Raw genomic sequence first — 19,275 nt, forward strand, 5'->3', positions numbered from 1 at the left:
AGCAGAACAATAATTTGCCGCTCATAGAAACGTATTTGCTAATCTAAACGGTTGGACATGAACAATTTTAGTTTGCGCACACACACACACACACACACACACACACACACACACACACACACACACACACGCACGCTGGTCTACACTACTTGTAATCTGACCTACTTAACTCCCAGTATTCGCAGCCACTAGAAACCGATGCAGTTATGACGACACTTGTTAAAAATGTTAGTCGATTTGCGACATGCCGTTATTACCACATCTTATCGCTGCATCACCTCATGCATCACAGCTGCACATTCAAACAGCTGTTTTAATGTGAATGGATCTGCCGTTCGGTTCTTATTTTGCAACTGTCTTTCAGTGTCATCGATGTAAATATTACGACCAAGGGCACAGACTGAAATGACAGACTTACCAGAGAGATGCCGAGGCTCCACACGTCTGCCCGGATGTCATAGTCAGGTTTGGTGGGATCTGGAGGGTCTATTCTTTCAGGCTGCAAGAACGAGAAAAAAAAAAAACAACAAAAAAAAAAAGAAAAAAGAAAAAGAAAGAAAAGAACAGGCAACACTAAGGTTAGCTGTCCCGAGAGTGTGCATTGTGTGGAGTGGGATTTCTGCAAGCACAGCCTCATAAACACTCAAAGTTTGAACACGTTCAAGTCTTGTGCTTTATCTTACACCATCGTGACAGTCACCACTAAACCTGCTCTGTGGTTCCCTCACTTAGTTTGTAGTCAGTTCGTTTATACTTGATTGATTAAAATCTTCTACTCTCACCAAGTTATCCTGCATAGCACTGTCCACAACAAAGCAGCAATAACAGGTTATCAGGGTTGAATTCTAAGACACCCGAAAATTAAAGTAAACTAATGAGACTACCCTCGTTTGGGGATCTCCTCCCAGATCTGGTTCAGGGCATCACTCAGCTCCAGGACAGCCTGAGGTGAAGCCTGGTGGCATCAGACTCAAATGTAACATAACTAATTAACTGAAACTAATTAACAACCGTCTCGGCTACTTAACTGACCAGATCAATATCACAGAAGCTTAACTGACTCGATGCTAAAGTGTGTCTTCAAGTTTTTAAGCAGTGTACGGCTAGACTGTGTGTATGTGTGTTTTCACTTACTGCCATGTAGGCAGCACAGCCGGCGCTGCGGGTCTTGGCCTTGGAGTCGACGAGGCGTCCGCTGATGCCGAAGTCGCACAGTTTAATCTGACCTTTAGCGTCTAACAGGATGTTAGAGGGTTTGACGTCCCGGTGGATAACGCCGTGTTTCTCTTTCAGGTACAGCAACGCTTTCACTATCTACATAGGACAGACAGACACACACACACACACACACACACACACACACACAGATTGTAAGAACACAAACGAACATAGGAGCAGAGTGGTTTGCGTGTGTTCCTGCCACTTACTGCCACCGTCATCTTTCCGAGGATTCGCTCTGGGATGGGACCCTGGATTCTCTTCTTTAGCTTCTCAGCACAAGTTCCCATCAGCTCCATGGCGATGAATACATCCGTCTGCACACATACACACAAACACACAGTTAGTAGCTAAGGTCTGGGAGCTTGGGAGTTCACTAAAATCAGAGTCAAAAACACCCTGGGTGCAGATATATAAAATAAACCTGGGGCTGCACTGTTACAGTACTATAATTTTATTGCTGTGATTACAAACAGTTAAGTATTTTGGGAACACCCACGTTGGTCACTATGGCGCCGTAGCACTGGATGATGTAAGGGCAGTCATGACTCTTCAGCACCACGTCCAGGTCCATCAAGATCCGCTTGTTCTCGTCTTTGTTTCCTGTGCGACGCATTTGCTGGTGACACACAGACAACGTAAATGAACACAGGCACTACGCCGAGTGTAGGCTTTAATAAAACAAAGGCTCCTCTGGTGCTTTGACTGACTGCCTAATTATTAAACATCCCAGAAGGGCTACAATTAAATGATCTCATTAATAGCGGGTTTGTTATATGGGGCTGTAACTGCTCCTCTGTTGGTAAACTATTCACAATTAAAGTACAAAGGAAAATTAAAACAGTGAGACTACACTGAGCAGAGCCTTGAGTGCCTTCAATCTCTGGCTCTCTGTTTGGAGTTAGTCCCAGTATTTTGATTATGGTACCTGAAGTTAGAGAATGTGTGTTCCCATCATCTACTATGAGCAGACAAACACGTCTGGACTACAGTTAGTCCAAAAAATACTCACATTAAGAAGCGCAGTTTTATTCAAATTGCAAAAACCAAGATTAAAAAAATAAAATATAGGCATTCATACAATAAAGGACAAAGTAACTGAGCTGGGATCCACATTTCAGCCGGCCAGCCATCCAAGAAAAGGAAATACAAATAAACGTGTCCATGTGAGTGTTCACAGCATCTAAGCTAAGTCGCCATAACGCTGTGGTTTCAATCTGGTCCAAAAACTTCTGAGAAGCAGGGGTATCTGCGCTGCAGCAGAACCATGTACGATTGTGTTTAGCGTGCAGATATTTTCCACGGTTTACAAGCACAAACACGACTGCAGCTGAGGAGTCGCCACAGCGGGTAGCGCCACGTTATTTAACTTGGCTGATTTTTACGCCGGATGTCTCCTCCTGGGGGTCGAAGCAGGGATCTTTCATGAATCACTACATTTCCTGCCTCTGTCATTAACATTTTAGAAATGTCACCATTATAAATTTCACACAGTTTGATAATGTCATGAAAAATCTATTTTTATCTGCAGCTGCAAACACTTTAAAGACGGCTGATATTTGAGAGCCAGTATCAGTAATTTCCTGCGCCTTTAACTTTCTGACAATGGGGAACAAAACGAATGAGTACAACTACATTATGAAGTGATGTGATGAACCAGGCGTGTCCATCCATCTATCCTGATCCGGGGCTGGGTCCCAGCTTCACTCTTCACCCGAACCCCTTTATGAGTAAAAACCTTGACGTTGAGGTGAAAGTCACCAGGATTCAAACTTGTCTGAGATTTTACACATACATACATAATGGTAAGAATTTCAAAATCCTACATCGCCTCGTTCTCCATTTATTGCATTATTATCAAGTCTTGCAAAGACAAATGCAATATTTGTGTGTATAGTGTTTAATTTTGATCAGTTTTGAATTTTTTTGGTTTGTTTTTTCTTTTTTGCCCATTTAAAAACAAACAAACAAACAAACAAACAAACAAACAAACAAACAAACAAACAAAACAACTATCTTACTTTGACCGCAATGACATGGCCCGTCTTCTTGAATCGCACTTTGAAGACTTGTCCGCAAGTCCCGCTGCCGATCTCCCCCTCGCTAAACAGGTCTGTTACCTCTGCTGGATACCGCTGAAACAACATTTCAGACTCTGTGTTTCAAGTATTTTAGTGATTCCAATGTTAAAACAATACAAATACAAACTCTTTAACAACCTGAAGACTTTCTGCATCATGCAGCAACAGCGAACTGCTCTGTGATACTTGAGAACAAACACTTGGATCTGTGGATCAGCCAAGGCTAAAGAATAGCAGCACACAGTGAGAAGATGCGTAATTGCCTTGCTTTGTTAAAAATAAGTCTCTGTTGACTGTGCTGCAGTGAGTGACAGCTCACTGAGTGCATTATGTAGCAGAGCCTTTGGGCTAATGAGGAGAAGAACAAACAATCTGGAGAGCAGTAATGAGTCATATAATTTTCTCAAGCATCTTCAAACTCCGACTGGCACTCGGTATGAAACTAGACCTGAAGGCTGGAAGAGGGAGAAAAAAACAAACAAACACACAAACTAAACAAGGCCAGACATTGTTCAGCAAACAGCAGACACGCCAAGGTTGTTGCTGGTGTGCATGATGCTCTGTTTGCTGTCTGTGCACTGCCCAAGAACATGCTGGACGTGGACCCGATTTAACACGGTTCTCTGTGCTTATTTATTTATTAGGTGGACCTCTTCAACTGCTCCTTCATGACATTTCTAATCAGCCAATCACATGGCAGCACTTAGGAATGTAAACATGCTCAAGACAACCTGCCGAAGTTCAAACTGAGCATCAGAATGGAGAATTAGGTGGATTTTGAACATGGCATGGTTTTGGATGCCAGACAGGCCCTGTGACATTACAGACCACATCAAATCATTTCAAACTGGTTTCTTTCAGTGTACTCAAACGACCTCCAGAGTCACAAGGTCTCAATAGAGGACCTCTGGGATATTGTGGAGATTTACATCACAGACCTGCAGCTGACAAATCTGCAGCAAATGTGTGACGCTGTCACGTCAACATGGACCAAAATCTTGAAGGTTTCCAGCACCTTGTTGACTAAGAGCACGTCTTTGGACTGTGGGAGGAAGCCGGAGAACCCGGAGAGAGCGTGCATACAAACACACACCATGTAACCTGTAAGTATACCGCACTGCAACTAACAAATACGTCTGGCTTAATTTCTGTATATTATTAGCCAGTTAGCCAGCTATACCACCCTGACCTCACCTGATCTCAGAGGCTAAACGGGTTTGGGCTTGGTTCCTATTGGAAGTGGGAATACCAGGTGCTGGAAGCTGTCGTAGAGCAAATTATCTACTACTTGGAAGGTTTGCAGTTTGATCCCTGCCTATTCCAGTCTGCATGACAAAGCATCTTTGGTAAACACGTTGGGAGTAAGTGTAGAAAAATGTGCTTACGTGAATGAGACACACCGATTAAAGTGCTATGAGCACTCAAGTACTTGAGTGCTATATAAAAACCATTCCATTTACTATTTATTATTTTCCTACTTTCTTTGTAGTACAACTAACCAGGCTCGTTAACAGGATATAAATCTTTGGGGGGGAAAAGAGGTCACAATTATAGTTTGATTCACGCCTGAGTGCCAGATGCTATTTTTAAAAACATTTTTTTTTTTTTATTGTTTTGGAAGAAGATTGAGCGTTGAGGTTTGGTTGCACAGACAGCGTTCGCTAAAAAGCGTCAGCTCACAGAGACACAAAGCAAAAGCCACATCACGTCTGCGTCCTCATTCTTAGTTTCACTTCTGTAACTACAACGTGTCTCACCTGCCCGTCGATCTTCAAATAACCCGTCTGTTTCATGATCTCCTGCAATTTCTGGTCAATCTCTGCACTGCAGGGGAGGCGGAGGACAAAAAGGAAAAGAAATCAGTGTCAGGAAATGCAACAGGAAGTGCGTACAACCTACGCTGCCAGATGAGAGACCTGACTCATAAATGGAGTGGATTACTGAGCGTCTCTTTCACCCACACTCTGCATGTAGATCCATAACACACAACATCATGACCTGTCACAGAGTGTGCATCTACTCTCTGTGTTCCTTCTTTGTCTTACAAATTAATGGGAGTACTGGGATACTCCCAGAAAGGTTACTGATTTTTTAATCAAAACCATTACCATTCATTATAGGACCACGAGGACACAGTAAAACCTGTAAATGCTTTTTTCCCTTGTAATCAGAACAGCACATGCTTAAAATGTGAACGCACTTCTCTAGGCTCTTCTGTAGGCCATACGGAGGCGTGGGCAGGGTTAGCATGTGTCGTGGGCGGCTGGGGTACGGGTGGTGCTGGGGCGAGCTCTCTGAAGATGACGAACGGCTGCCTCCATCGTTAGCCAGGGGCAGCTGGAGCGCTGGGGGAGAGGGGATATGAAAAATTAGACCCTGAAAGGAGAAGATGGATGATGATGGTACTGTTGCTTAAAGGGATGGTAGCTACTTAAAGCTGCTGACCACCAGTAAAGAAGGCGATAATGTGGCGTTTTTAATCTTATCCCCTAAATCTGGTATTCTGACTGTTCTCTGCACAATAAAAGAAAGATATGATGCTTGCTGAGGTCAAAGAGTTTGCTCATTACATCGCTATGACCTAGATCCTGCACATTATTTAGCCATTACTGGAACTTGTTTTTTTTCTTTCCCCTCCTCTTTGAGCGTTACAGCTTTGTTTTGGTTCCGCTGATGTCCTGACCAAACGTTAAAACAAACAGGACGGTTATCTCAGAGCACTATTCTCAGAGAGAAACTGCACAGATTTAATGCACAGTTTGGGAGTCACAGTTTGTTTTTAAGAGGAAAACTACAAGTTCATTACAACACGGGTTTCATTTTTACTGCTTCAGGCCGCGATTTTGAATATGAAAGTATTTTACTCATTACAGATCTTAGAACGAAGCGATCTAGCGGGAAACAGTACAAGCACAAACCCCTGCACCAAAAGAGGCTGTTAATTAGCCTGCGCTGCAAAGGAAAACCTGAACCAGGGGTTAACCCTGTAATGAGGAAGCACATATTTAATGTGTCCTTAGATTGCCAGCAATTTCAGATTTTATCAAGTACTGACTTATCTTAATTAGTGGTGCAACGGCTCACGGTTGATCCATAATCCAAACCGATCCCACTCCACGGTTCGGCACGCACGTGATCCGAAGATTCGAAAAAGAAGGGGAAAAAAAAGTATGTGTATGGTGGCGTGGTGGGTCTGTCAAGCGATAGTTATGGCCAGTGCTAGCGGTCCAAGTGGAGGAGCAGAGGAGTTTGCGGTATTTAAGCAGCCCTTTGCTGCCCAGTCCGACCAGGCTAAAGCTATTACAAAAGCTATTGGGGTGTTTAGCTGCAGACGGGAGGCCGTATTCCGTTGTGCAAAACAAGGGGTTTAAACTATGATGAACGTGCTTGAGCCACACTATGATGTCCTGTTCCAAGTATGTATGAGCAGGAACAGTTTAAAGTTGTGGCTGAACTGTCCCAGGCCCTGTACTGCCCTATATTGTACCATAATTTTTTTTTTTTTAATAATTGCGTGGAATGAGTCTTGAGTTGAATGTTTTTAAACAGGGGAAAAAAATACTTCAATAAGTAAATAATTAAATGTTAATTTTGTCTTTTTTCTTTGCTGATCCGAAAATTGATCCGATCCGTGACTTAAAACCGTGATCCGATCCGAACCGTGAGATTTTTGATCCGTTGCACCACTAATTTAAAGCAGAAAACATATGCAGGACATCAGGCAAGGAACCTAAAATACCAAAATTTTTTTTTTTAAAAAATAAGGCGACAGACTGTAGTATCAAATAAAAGAATTATTATTTAAATAAAGTCAGGCAGCACTATTTAACTTTTCCTGGCTTGAAAGGGGGACTAAACACATGAATGATTAGTGAGAGCAAATACAAGTGAGAAGTCACATTTCATCTTATTTTTCTTTTGATAAATTTAAAAAACTGCAGACGATTTTACAATATTTTGGTTAAACTGTTAAAGCGCTGTAGGTGTGGTTTGGCTGCAAAGGAAATCAAGACAGTGAATACCAGATGCTTCTAGCCCTTTATAAAGATAAGTCCAAATCATGCATTCGAAGACATGTTAAAACGCCACCAGCCGTGTAATATCAGGTTCATATGCAAAACAAGCACAAACTCATCCTTCAATAATAGGCGTATTAAAGAATTTCAGGAAGAAACGATCTGCAGTAGTATTAGTACCGGTCATGCACCAAATTCTCAGACAGAAAGTCAGCAGCTGCAGTGACCACCCTGAACGTAAATATTATTACAGACAGGTTAACAGCAATCTCCCATCATCGTCTTAAAGGTTTGCAACCAGTATGCAACGTATCTCAAGGACCATGCAGTGTTGTTGTTAATACGATTTGGAGCTTTTTTGTAGAGAGCCAGCGGGCGTTTGGATCCGTGAGTCACCTGTATGAATGAAGCCTGTAAGGGGAGAACCAGTTAGTGAAGGAGAGGAGGGGGTTAGTGTAACAAGAAAGGAGGATTCAGGCGGTCTTTGGCACAAATTGCATCTCCACAGTTCGACTGGCTCCAGATGGACGGATGGGAGGATTGATGAGCAGACAGAGCGAGGGAAGGGAGAGATGCACAAACACAGATACTCGCAGGCACTGCTGCACCGCCTCCTGCTCACACAGTGCCGCTGCAAAAGGAAGGGGAGGGTGCCAGAAGATGAGAAAACACACAACATCAAACGATCCGATGTGAGAGAGACAGAAGAGATTCGGCCAAAACTGCATAGCACAGACTGAGGCTGGAAGTCAGACAGACAGTCACTCTTGGACAGGAAGGCAAGTCTTCAGTCGACACACAAAGAAAACAGCGAAGAGGGAGAGGGAGGCCGGAGTGCTCGCAGCACTCCTGCAGGCGGACCAGTGGGGATGCTGGATTAGAGACTGTGTCAAACGAAACACAACCCCCAAAAAACAAAACAAAAAAAACCCAAAAAACATCGTGCCGTGCAAAAAAGCCACATGCACCGTGATTCTCTGCCTCCAGCGAAACACAGGTTAATCATCCGACACATGTCCACACACACACAGTGAACATTAACACATACCAACACTTCCCTGCCACTGACACGCATTCACACAGAGGGAGGAGCAGAGATGGAAAGATGGAGGGATGATGTGAGTGTAGAGGAGGTGTAAATGACTGCTGGGATAAAATAACAGCGCTGGATTCATAAACAGGGATTAAACTGTAGGATGACCACACGAAGCAGGGACGCACCGATCCAGCTTTTCCAATTTATCTGCGCTAGCTCACTGTAAGAATCACAGGCTACTGTGCATAGCTCTCATTTACAGTTGTCCTTTCCTTCTCTCAGTCTAAACACACCTCCTTTCACCGCTCCTCACAAACCCGTGTTGGATGCGGAGCTGTCAGGATACAAGTGAAGTGAAATGACAGTATGGAGTCGATCCCTGCTTTGAACTCACGTCAGGAAGAGTAATTCAGAGTAAAAGTCTACCCAATCAAATATGTGGAGCTACCCACCATCCCGTGTGAATAAGAGAGCTGCTGAAAGTTGCTTCAACAGAGACGACAGAAAACAGTCCAGGAAAAGCTTCCACACAAGTGTGAGACTAAACAATGATAACAATGGTTAGAGAGAAAAAAAAGCATTGTCTTGTTGGATCACAGTATTATCACCATTATCCAATATTTAGATTGTATGATCGGCGCATCCTTATTGAGTAGGAAATAAAACTGGATGCTTATATGCTGGCCTGCTGATGGTAATCCATATCTTTCACATAAGTTACTTTTATGAGTTATTCAAAGTCTATTCTAGTCTGCCTAGACGATATAACCCCATATTAGGTGGTGGTCAGATTTAACACTAGCTATCATTTGTAAACACAGTATCATATTTCTCACCATAGCCCTATCCATTCAACCTCTAAATTAAATTGGATGTTAAGAGAAACGTGGAGAACGTCGTGGTATCGAGGTGTTTTTTAAGCTTTACTTGCAGGGCCAGAACGAAGAAAACTATTGAGAATGTGAGGAGCAGCCAAAGTTATTCTTGTCTTATAGGTCTAAAGAAGTGTGCATTTATACTAAAAACAAAAAACACGAAAGAGAGAAGATGAAGGAAGAGGAAGTGGATGATGCAATGGAGGACAAAGGTGTTGGTAAGGTGGGGGGGTGCAGTGGCAGAGAGAGCGATGGACTGAATGATACCTGCACGCTGGGAAGGGGCTGGAGCAGGACTGAGCTGGATCACGATGACTAGACGGAGGAAAGAAAATACACACACACACGCACATTACTGCAGTGTTCTACTGAGACAATCGCACATCTTTTGCACACACACAAATCATAAAAATCCCTCAAAAACAAACAAAAAAACCTCACCACACACACACGTCACTCGCTCATTTCTTCACAACATAACTTGAGTGGTTTAAACTTAAATTGAACTTTTTCTTATTGTCTATTAATCTCATGAAGACTATTAATGAATCATAGTGTTTCTTATATTTTCTTTGGCACTCTTTTCCCAGGATTTAAAATAAGGCCACGTATTGAAGGTTCAAGAAAAAGTGGGTCAGTAGCTTACTGTGTCACTTCATATGAAACCAGTCAAATCTGAAAAAAGCTCCATCAATCAGCTGTTTTTTGTCCTTATACAGTAACTTTAGTGTATTTACTGAAACCATGCAAAATTTGACCGTCATTCAGTAAATACTCTGAGGTACGGGCCCTTAAGTACACATTGGTGGGTGATTTCACAATTTTCGCCTAAACTGGAAAACTGCAGTATTTAAACACTGGAGGAATCATATTTCGATATTTTGTCCAGATATTAGACTGGTGCATCCTAATTCTGTAGAAAAGAACATTTTATCTCCAGTCAGTACAGAGTGGGGATAAAACTTATCTTGTTGTAGTTTTTAAACAGTTATTGTTGTTATTCAGTCAATTTTTATGTGACCATTGCCTGCATTTGTGACGCTATCAAGAAAATAAGGTGGATCAAAAAGCACAGAGGGCCTGTCCTGTTGGAAAAGTGTCATGATGGCTTCATTAGACATTAATGACGCCAAAGTTAAAAACAAGTGATTCTAATGGAGTCAATCAGACTTTTCATGTAATAACACAAGGTGGAAAAAAAGCCAATTTTGCACCTTTGTTGGCAATAAATCAAGCTCTAATCTCGCAGAAATGACCTTTATCACCAGGATTTGAATCCACGGGAGCAGATTTTTAGGAGGTTGTAGACTTCAAATGAGATTTCAACAATAAGAAAAAACTTCGGATTTAACCCATTCACTCTCTTTGTGACAACATAATCAGCTTCATAACAAACAATTCAAATAACAGGAGGAAAAAGGTTTGTGGTCTCGAACCTAATGAACGGACAACAAGATCTGCAGAAAAAAATGGGGTTCAGATTGCTAACACTTTGAAAGTCTGCTGGTAAGAATGTAAAGATAATGAAGAGCTTTGGTGTGTAAACCACAGCAGAGGCAGGCTGCAGACCTCCCTGCTGCTTGACTTTTCGCCCGAAAGGGCCCCAACATCACTGCTAACACCAGCTCCTGTGACACAGAGTTTTTGTCCACTAACACCCGTGGAACGCTTCATTCAATATATGTGCGACAAATCTCAATTTTCACAAGATTTGTTACGTCGCACCAGTGTTTGCCACAACAGCCAAGCCGTAACCTACGTTAAGTTAACGCATCCAGAGCTAGCGTTATTTAGCCTGCTCAAATTAGCATGTTTCGTCAAGATCAAAATGGCAACTAAAACAAAGTCTATGGCAAAAATCACGGTCAAATGTACCGCTTGCAGGTTTTCAGAGTGTATAGATGCTCTGCGGCTGACTGGCAGGACCACAGCTTTTCATGCGCAAACTGAAACTGCATTACATTTTCTGACGCTGGGCCCCGCCACAGACTATCAGAGCGTCTGCTAGCCTGCTAGCTTAGCATGTTTGACAGGACAATCAAAACAGATTCAGGGACACGTCTACCGGCAAGACGTTTCGTAACATCGCTTCGGTTTGTATACTTTTCCTTTACGTTACTCACTACATAAAATGTCCCACTTATTTAATTATTAATTTGGCAATAAAATAAGCGGGCCAGCCTGAGTCTGTGTTTGTTTATGTAGCTAGCCTGTTAGCATGAAGGTAGCAGCAGCATAACAGCCCCGACTCCTTCACTCCGCTCCTCTCCTCTCCCCCCGCTCTCCGGCCCCGCAGCTCCGATCTTTCCCCCTGCTATTCTGGCCGTTACCGACACCCCGGTCCTCCCCAGTGGACACTCACTCGGCCTCGGTCGTGACCGCTGTGGACTCATGTCGATGTTAAGGTCGATTCTCCGGCGAGCTTCTTCATTCTCCTGCTTTAGTTTCTCTTCGATTCGCGACAGCCTCTGTTCCAGCGACGACATCTTGAAAAATTGAGCACCATGTAGTTCCCAGCAGAGCTCTCGACTCCCCTCTCTGGCAGGCAGGCCAGCAGCACACTGACTGACTGACTGACTGACACACACATATACACACAACACACGCGCGCGCGCACACACACGCTGCAGTAACACGTGTGTCCTAAAGACCCACTGCCACACTCATTCTTTTTCCCCCATAGATTTTTGGTGCCCACCTAAAGAAAATCATAATTTATACCCTAATACTGCTAAAAACAAATATTCTTGGTAGCAATTACCAATTAATTACCCATTTTCAGGATTGGAAAAAAAAACAGTTACTGGGCAGCAAGCAGAAATCAGAGTTTGTTTGCATTTTAGGACTTGCACAAAATGCACGTTTAGGTGTTAATTTCAGTATAATTTGTAGCAGCAAGACTGAGAGGGAAGGTTTGAAACTGGTAGTGAGACTAGACCGGGTTCGAGTCGAATGCTGCTGAACAGGTAGATTACACTAGGAGTTTATAGTATGTACAACATCCTTATTGTTACAGCAGTTGTTTTCAGTACTTCCACCCCTCTATGCATGAAATGAACATCAATCCAATCTAATATAAAGTGTTTAGAGTATCTTAGATATAAAAATCACACAATAAGGTTCCACACATGTTAAAATAACTCTATCTGGTAAATTTCCCTGCAGGTAGTGGACATTTACTGAGATAATTTGAAGTGAAATGATTTATTTATTATTACTGGAATTTACTGTTTACATGGTGCTGAGAGTACATGAGGATAAGATGCAGATCAGCACTTATCATTGCGGATCCAGGCACTCGTGTTTCCACGAAAGGTCGACCATTAAGGACCAGTTCTGATGTTTTTCCATTGGTGATGCTTTCTTCTTCAGCAGTTGGTCAAAAGTCAGGGAGACTCCAGGAGTTGGTGCAAATACAGTGAATCCAGTTAAAGTGATTTGCTCACTAGTCTTGTTTGAAGTCCTGTGATATGGTTAAAACTGCCACGAGGAGTCTTTTTTCTTCTAAAATTTTGACTCACATATTAAAACAGATGCTCACTACAGTCACATTTTTGATGCATTTTTCTCTGATGGAATATCACGAGAAGAAGAAATGACATAATTTGACTTTGTCCATCAGGAGAATAAACTACTTATCCTCTAATTTCATTTTAGTCCTGCTCTGGCAGGTTTGAATGAATGTACTGAAAAATGTTGATACAGAATCTGTGATAATGGGCTGTATACGCTCACCAGCCATTTTATTGGGTACACCTTGCTAATACCATTTGAGAACTGTCTTAAAATGTAATCCACAGCATTACACCAGCAGTAGCCTGAACCACTGATAACAGTCAGGATGGACCCATGCTTTCATGCTGACTTCAGCTCGTATAGCCATAGTGGTCTTCTGCTGCTGTAGCCCATCTGCTTTAATGTTCAACACGTTGCACGTTTAGACATGCTCTTCTACATACTTTGTATTTAGCAAGTGGTTCTTTTTTTCCTGACCTCACTCCTCTTACATCAATAAGACATTTTCACTCAGAAAACCGCCAAATCACTGTATATTTCCTCTTTTTTGGACTATTCTCTAAATTGCAGTGACGGATGTGCACGTTCTGCTTCTAGAGGTCTAGAGGTGCATAAGTGCACGTAGTTGCTGCCATGTGATTGGCTGATTAGATGTTTGAGTTAATGAGCAGTAAAACAGGCGTATCTAATAAAGTGGCCGGTGAGTATTTATTCAATCACTGCAGCAGGTGAGTAGCCATGTGCATCCTGCTCCATTCATTCACAAATACTAAATTAAACGTGCATCCATCTGTACATTACTGTGTTATTTTTATTTAAATGAATTTGAGATGCCCCTTTCCCCCGTCCCGTGATGAGAATAAACACACATTCACTCACGGTTTTCTTTATAAAATATGTCATCTCATACTCACATGGTTCTGTACTGTTGTACACAAGACAGGTAAAATCCACACCACCGCACATACATCTTAACAACAAACCACTGCTCTTGTGTGTTACACAGGTTTTCACTGTTGGCTCATGGTTTTCCTACAGATATCATCAAAGGTATTACCAGAGGTCTACGCCAGCTCTCGCCTCTCTAATTGGCTCTACTGTGGAAAAGCAGCTCATGTTTGTTTTGCTTATGGCGCCCCGCAGAGTTTCCACAAGTACTTAGACATCAACAAGTTTCGGAAACCGCCACAGCGACCGCAGCAGCCAGAGCGTAACCTGTCAGGGCTTAAGCGCCGAAAACAGACACTAAAACAACTTTTACAGCCAGTGAGGTTAAAGATTTAATCGCCTCGGAGGGAAATCACTTACTTCATGTTCACAAAACTCTGGTAGCACTCAGGTGACTGGATGAACGTGTCTCCAAACCCATAAAGAGCAGTTTATTACTTGTACATCACAGTTTAGTGTTCAGATTTTTGCTTTTGGAATAATAAATGTTTTCCTCAAAGCTTTTATGCTGACGGTTATGTGTGTGTGTGTGTGTGTGTGTGTGTGTGCTACACATTTATATCAAATTCTTCCTAAAACCCAAACATTCAACTAAAAAGGACGAGTCAACTGCTCTTGTAAAATCCGAGCAACCCAAGTTTAAAAAGTAGTTGGTGGACATCCAAAGGAAGGTCCACTGCAGCGAAGCAGGACAGTGGTTCTTTACCCATTAGTTAACTAATAATACACCTAAAAGCAGTCAAAAGACTGATGGGTATCAGCTCTGAGTGTCTTTTTTTTCTCTTCCAAAAACATAGAGGAGTTTCTGCAGCACACTGTATCCCTCCTCGCCCTGCTGCTGTACACAAAGGGCCACAAAGTAAAACAAAATGCTTTTTTTCTGTGGAACAAATACAAGTATAAATGTAAGGCATTGGTATGAGAGGCCACTGAGCAACCCCTAAACAGTCAAAAGTACAAAAATACAGCAAGCTCCTCCTCTCACAGCTGCACTGGCGACTGCCGAGACGTCTAAGACGTCTAAGACGACTAAGACGAAAGTCTGCAAGATACAAAACCCACTGCAGTTTCGTACAATGACTGGAAAGGGGGGCCTTTGTTTGTGATAAACCATTATAACCCCAACTAATTTCTGTCCAGGCTTTCATTTGCTCAGTCCATGCTCTTTAAAACTCTGCAGACACACAAAACACAGTCTCTTCGTCTTCAGTTTCATTCATTCACAGTGTAACAAGAAGCGACAGACGAGCACGGACAGTCAGCTTGAGACATATCTCTGTGCTCTGGCTGAAACTGTCACGAAGTCGTCGAAATCCAACGTTCCTCGAGATCTGTTGGCTTCGGGTCCACTAGCAGAGGTCAGAGACGTAGTCAAAGTCCCGGAAACTGTCCTGGTCTTTGCGGGAGAGCGCACGGGGCTCACGTGGAGGCGTGAGCGTCGGAGGTTCCGTGGTGAACTCCTCGTCAAAGTTACTGACGTCTTCTTTGCCGCCGATGGACGGGACGAAGGGAGGGGGCAACTTCTTCTGCAGCAGCGCCTCCCAGTCCATGCTCTGGAGGGAGAGACGGACAAGAATAAGAGCAATTAAAGCTGCAATTCAAAGGGCTTCGAAACAACCACCATAACAGTCTGGCTGTAAACACACGAGAAAAACCTCTTCCACCTCTCAGTGTTTGCTAACGAATCTCCATCTTGCGTTCTCACCCCCAACAAGTTGCCTAGGTACCTTTAAGTCTACTTACTCTGAAAAATGGCTGCTTCTTCACCTCCTCTGCATCCTTCTCACCAGATCCCAACCTTCTCTCTGGGTTCCTCCTTAACAGCTGCACACAGACACACGAGAATAGGAAATGACGAGTGGCTATAACAGTGAAGCATCAACTGTCTGACTGTGAGTACGTGAGGATGTCGGACTGATTCAGTGTTTCACGTGTAAGTGCAGCATTTGTCACATACAGTTTGTGTGCATGAGCGAGCGAATGTGTGTGTGTGTTTTTGCTTTACCCTCCTCATGATGCCAATAGCCTCAGTGGAGAGGAAGCGTGGGTAGCGGACTTCATCATTCACAATGCTGTCAAACACCTCCTCTTCATCATCCCCTGGGAAAGGAGACTACAAAAAAATACACCGGTCACACAAAAGCACACTTCACTGAATCCACTTTTGATATTCTGTCATTTAAAACAAAATCAGCATTTAACTACAGCGAACACGAGTAATTAATCGGCACCAGATCAAACTAACACGTGGCTATAATAACTCCATGACCAGCGACAGAGTGCTAGCTCTTACCTCTCCCACCAGCATTTCATAGATGAGGACCCCCAGGCCCCACCAGTCTACAGCTCTGGTGTAAGACGTGTCTGTCAGGACCTCGGGGGCTAAAAACTCCGGAGTCCCACAGAAGGTGCTGGTCCGGTCACCAAAACCCATTCCTGCAGAAAAAAAAAAACGAAAAAATGATCTCTGAAAGCTAAAAGAGAAACAAAATCACTTCTTAATTTACCTGAACTTCAGATGATGAAAACCTGCCACTCTGTACTGTTTAATCACTCATATTCCGACATCTGTTTAAATTTCAGAATCGGGTGGAGCTATTACGCCAATTTCCAACTGCTTTACTGGAGACATTTTCCATGATTCACAGTTCAAAATGAGGGTTATTTATCTTACACAGAGGCTTTTTTTGCAGCCCATCAGCCTCAGCCTCAACTTTCTCGTGATTGGGGATGTGGAGATACCTGCTGTGGTGACCCCTTGTAACAAAGGCTTGGGCAACAGCAGCTTTTTCATATGCTGACCTTATTATTTGATATTGAGGCCATGTTTAATATGGGCACCCTTCATTGTAACCATACAAACAGATGTTGAATAATATGGAGAAGCTAATAGGTCACCTATGGTGTTTCTGAGCTCAAGGCAGGGTTCGGTTGACCTGCTTTTCAGGCTCCCTGACAGAATAAAAACATCACGCTGTTTTCCGGTTGTAAGTAAATTTGTATCCCGAAGCAAAGGCAAAGACAAATAAAAGACCGTCTGTCAGTAATACACAGATCCACCTTCTTTGCAGAGTCCAAAGTCAGCGATCTTCACATAACCATCTGTGTCTAGCAGCAGGTTGTCGAGCTTGAGATCTCTGAAAGGGAGAAAACATGCAGGTGAGAATCAGTATCTTTGTACAGCATTTAGATACAAACTCTCTCTGTGAACTGACTGTAATCCCAGCAGACTGTACTAAACTGAGCCTGTACAATAATGCTCACAGCAAACGTCAGCCTCATGGTGCGACACTCAGTACCCCGGGGATGAATCCTACAGCTTCTGGATGCCCTGAATGATCCAGCATGTGGTACCTGATATTTTTTCAGCTTCGGGTTTTGTGTTATTCCTTGTTTGCGCCTTTATTTTGAAAGTGTTTCAGCCTTTGTGTGTCTCTGGGGTTTTTGGTTTCCTGCTCATTGTCAGTCACACCAAGTGTATAAACACTCTTTCCTTTGTCAGACTGTCTGTTTACCTTGCTCTGGTTTCTTTTGGATTATTTAACTTTTGGGATTTTCCTGCCCCATAATGAGGCAAAGTGTGTAAAGTTTCATAAAATAAACCTCCCACTGTTGAAGCTCCTATTTGCTGTATCTGGGTCCTCTAACTGAACTGCAAAACTTAGACTGACATTTCAACCTATGCTGGCAGAAATGTTTAGAAATTAAGAGCTCGATTTAACATCGATCTTTGACGTTTCTATTAGTCTGATGCTTCCTGAGGTGAAAGAAAGCTCCGTTTTACATCAGTTAAGAGGTTTGCGTGGGCTCGACTCACCTGTACACAATCTTATGGTCGTGGAGGAACTGAAGTCCGAGAACCACACAGGCTGCGTAAAACCTGAAGCCAAAAGCAGAGAAAATCAACCTCCAGTTAGACGCGATAAAATGGGAACTTCATAATAATAACAGACATACTGCTTTCAGACCACTAGCCACTGTAACCAAATCTGCTGTCTGAGGCCTGACAAACAGCTGCTCCCCAGCTGTTGAACTCCTCGGTATGGGGACAGCAGTAATAGTGCTGAGGGTTTTCTGGCATTATGTCTTTAAAAGACCCTGCACACCCACTGTAAACCTCATACAGATGGCTTCACTTATTTCAGCGGATCTTTTTAGACTGTGTGGGTGTGCTTATGCTGTGGCGTCTCCCTCATTTCTCTTCACTGATGAGAGTTTGGTGACCTCATGATAATCCCAGGATAAATTCAACTTGTGCAGAAATCTAACAAATAAACAAACATAACTTCAACAGATTTCTGGAGGATGGAAGGCCTTTAAAACATTCAGTCTAATACAGCGCATCTCTAAAAGGTTTTCACATCTGTCCTAATGCTCAGCAGCGCACATGCACAAATCATAGAATAGAAAAGAATACAATAATCCTTTAATTGTCCCACAAGGGAAAATTGGTTGTAACAGCAGCAAAAACAACGCACACATACAAACAGAACAGGACACAGAACAGAAACGCACACAAACATATTTACATTATGGACAAAAGTTACAAAAACAGAGTACTGTACAGTTATTAAGAGTAAAGTACAGATAAAAATGGCAAACCCAGGTTGTAGTGTGCAAACAGAGCAGGGTACTGGAAGATGTTTAAGTAATTAAGAATATTTAGAAAAGGTACAGATTGTGTATTGTACCTGTAAATCATCTTAGTATGTCTTGTGTAAGTATGGCTTATGTGCCAAGAGACGTGCCACATACACGGTACATAAGTTACTTTGAATTTAAAGATCGCAGACGGCTATTTCACACTAAATATGACCCTTTAATATTTGTACATGTATATGTTTTTCACCTCTCTTTAATTTTTTTCTCCTTTTCATAATTTCTTTTCATTACAACTGCCCTCTCTCCGCCCTTACTTCCTCCTCACCTGAAGTCTCATGTCCTGAGCTTAAATCAGGGCTCTAACACATGAAGACGTGCACAAAGATGCTTTTTGCTCTCAACTTTGTCACAGTTAGTTATTGTCAACAGATTACATATATGCGACCCTTCTATCTCTGGCTAAACAACAACAACAGTTGGCATAAGCTAACGTTATTCCGGCTAATGTTAGGCTCAAATGTCTAAAAAAAAAAAAATCACGCTTTCTCTTTGATAAACAGTTCGACTACATTCTCATACTGTATCAGAGTTGGACAAAGTTAGATCCACTTCAAAGAAAATGTCAGTAATACTGGCTAACAGTGACAAAAGCAGCTGTTAATGTCAAAAAAGTTCAGGATATCCTCAACAACTCAGTTCAGTATCGCTTCACCGTCTCATCAACGTATCGATTGGACTCTTTCCACAAAATTTTACAGCCTCCTCCAGAGTAAATACAAGTGCACACATATTGAAAGCTGAGGTAAACAGTGGACTGACAGCCTACACTCACTACAGATGAACAGCGCCCTGATTTGTTTGCCCTCTAGCTGCTACCATAGCTAGAATTACACACTGGAATTGGGAACAGAATTCAGTTGGCCACAATCTGGAATCTACTGACATCTAGTGGTGACATTTTACTAACTTTGCCTTTAAAATTT

The 19,275-nt window shown here is 42.6% G+C and overlaps 2 protein-coding genes across 5 annotated transcripts in view; both read right to left on the reverse strand.

The window, feature by feature from the left end:
• map2k7 (mitogen-activated protein kinase kinase 7) overlaps positions 1 to 11,805 on the reverse strand; it is a 15,379-nt gene extending 3,574 nt beyond the window's left edge. The window contains exons 1-9 of one of the 2 annotated variants that reach the window (XM_014337505.2): positions 11,589 to 11,805; positions 9,494 to 9,541; positions 5,500 to 5,644; positions 5,057 to 5,123; positions 3,240 to 3,353; positions 1,718 to 1,837; positions 1,428 to 1,535; positions 1,135 to 1,314; positions 419 to 499 (exon numbers count right to left, since the gene is read on the reverse strand). In XM_014337505.2, the coding sequence (XP_014192991.2) occupies positions 419 to 499; positions 1,135 to 1,314; positions 1,428 to 1,535; positions 1,718 to 1,837; positions 3,240 to 3,353; positions 5,057 to 5,123; positions 5,500 to 5,644; positions 9,494 to 9,541; positions 11,589 to 11,712 (987 nt within the window). In that variant the 5' untranslated portion in view covers positions 11,713 to 11,805. The remainder of the gene's footprint in view (positions 1 to 418; positions 500 to 1,134; positions 1,315 to 1,427; positions 1,536 to 1,717; positions 1,838 to 3,239; positions 3,354 to 5,056; positions 5,124 to 5,499; positions 5,645 to 9,493; positions 9,542 to 11,588) is intronic. The other variant, XM_005934465.2, reaches the window with a different exon arrangement.
• Positions 11,806 to 13,612: 1,807 nt separating this feature from the next.
• pkn1a (protein kinase N1a) overlaps positions 13,613 to 19,275 on the reverse strand; it is a 64,052-nt gene continuing 58,389 nt past the window's right edge. For all 3 annotated transcript variants that reach the window (XM_005934462.3, XM_005934463.3, XM_005934461.3), the window contains exons 18-23: positions 17,508 to 17,570; positions 16,751 to 16,827; positions 15,984 to 16,126; positions 15,696 to 15,803; positions 15,434 to 15,514; positions 13,613 to 15,243 (exon numbers count right to left, since the gene is read on the reverse strand). In XM_005934462.3, coding sequence (XP_005934524.1) covers positions 15,040 to 15,243; positions 15,434 to 15,514; positions 15,696 to 15,803; positions 15,984 to 16,126; positions 16,751 to 16,827; positions 17,508 to 17,570 — 676 coding nt within the window. In that variant the 3' untranslated portion in view covers positions 13,613 to 15,039. The remainder of the gene's footprint in view (positions 15,244 to 15,433; positions 15,515 to 15,695; positions 15,804 to 15,983; positions 16,127 to 16,750; positions 16,828 to 17,507; positions 17,571 to 19,275) is intronic.

Source organism: Haplochromis burtoni, unplaced genomic scaffold (genome assembly GCF_018398535.1).
Source record: "Haplochromis burtoni strain Fernald_Lab_line unplaced genomic scaffold, NCSU_Asbu1 Contig_181, whole genome shotgun sequence".
Classification (NCBI taxonomy): Eukaryota; Metazoa; Chordata; class Actinopteri; order Cichliformes; family Cichlidae; genus Haplochromis; species Haplochromis burtoni.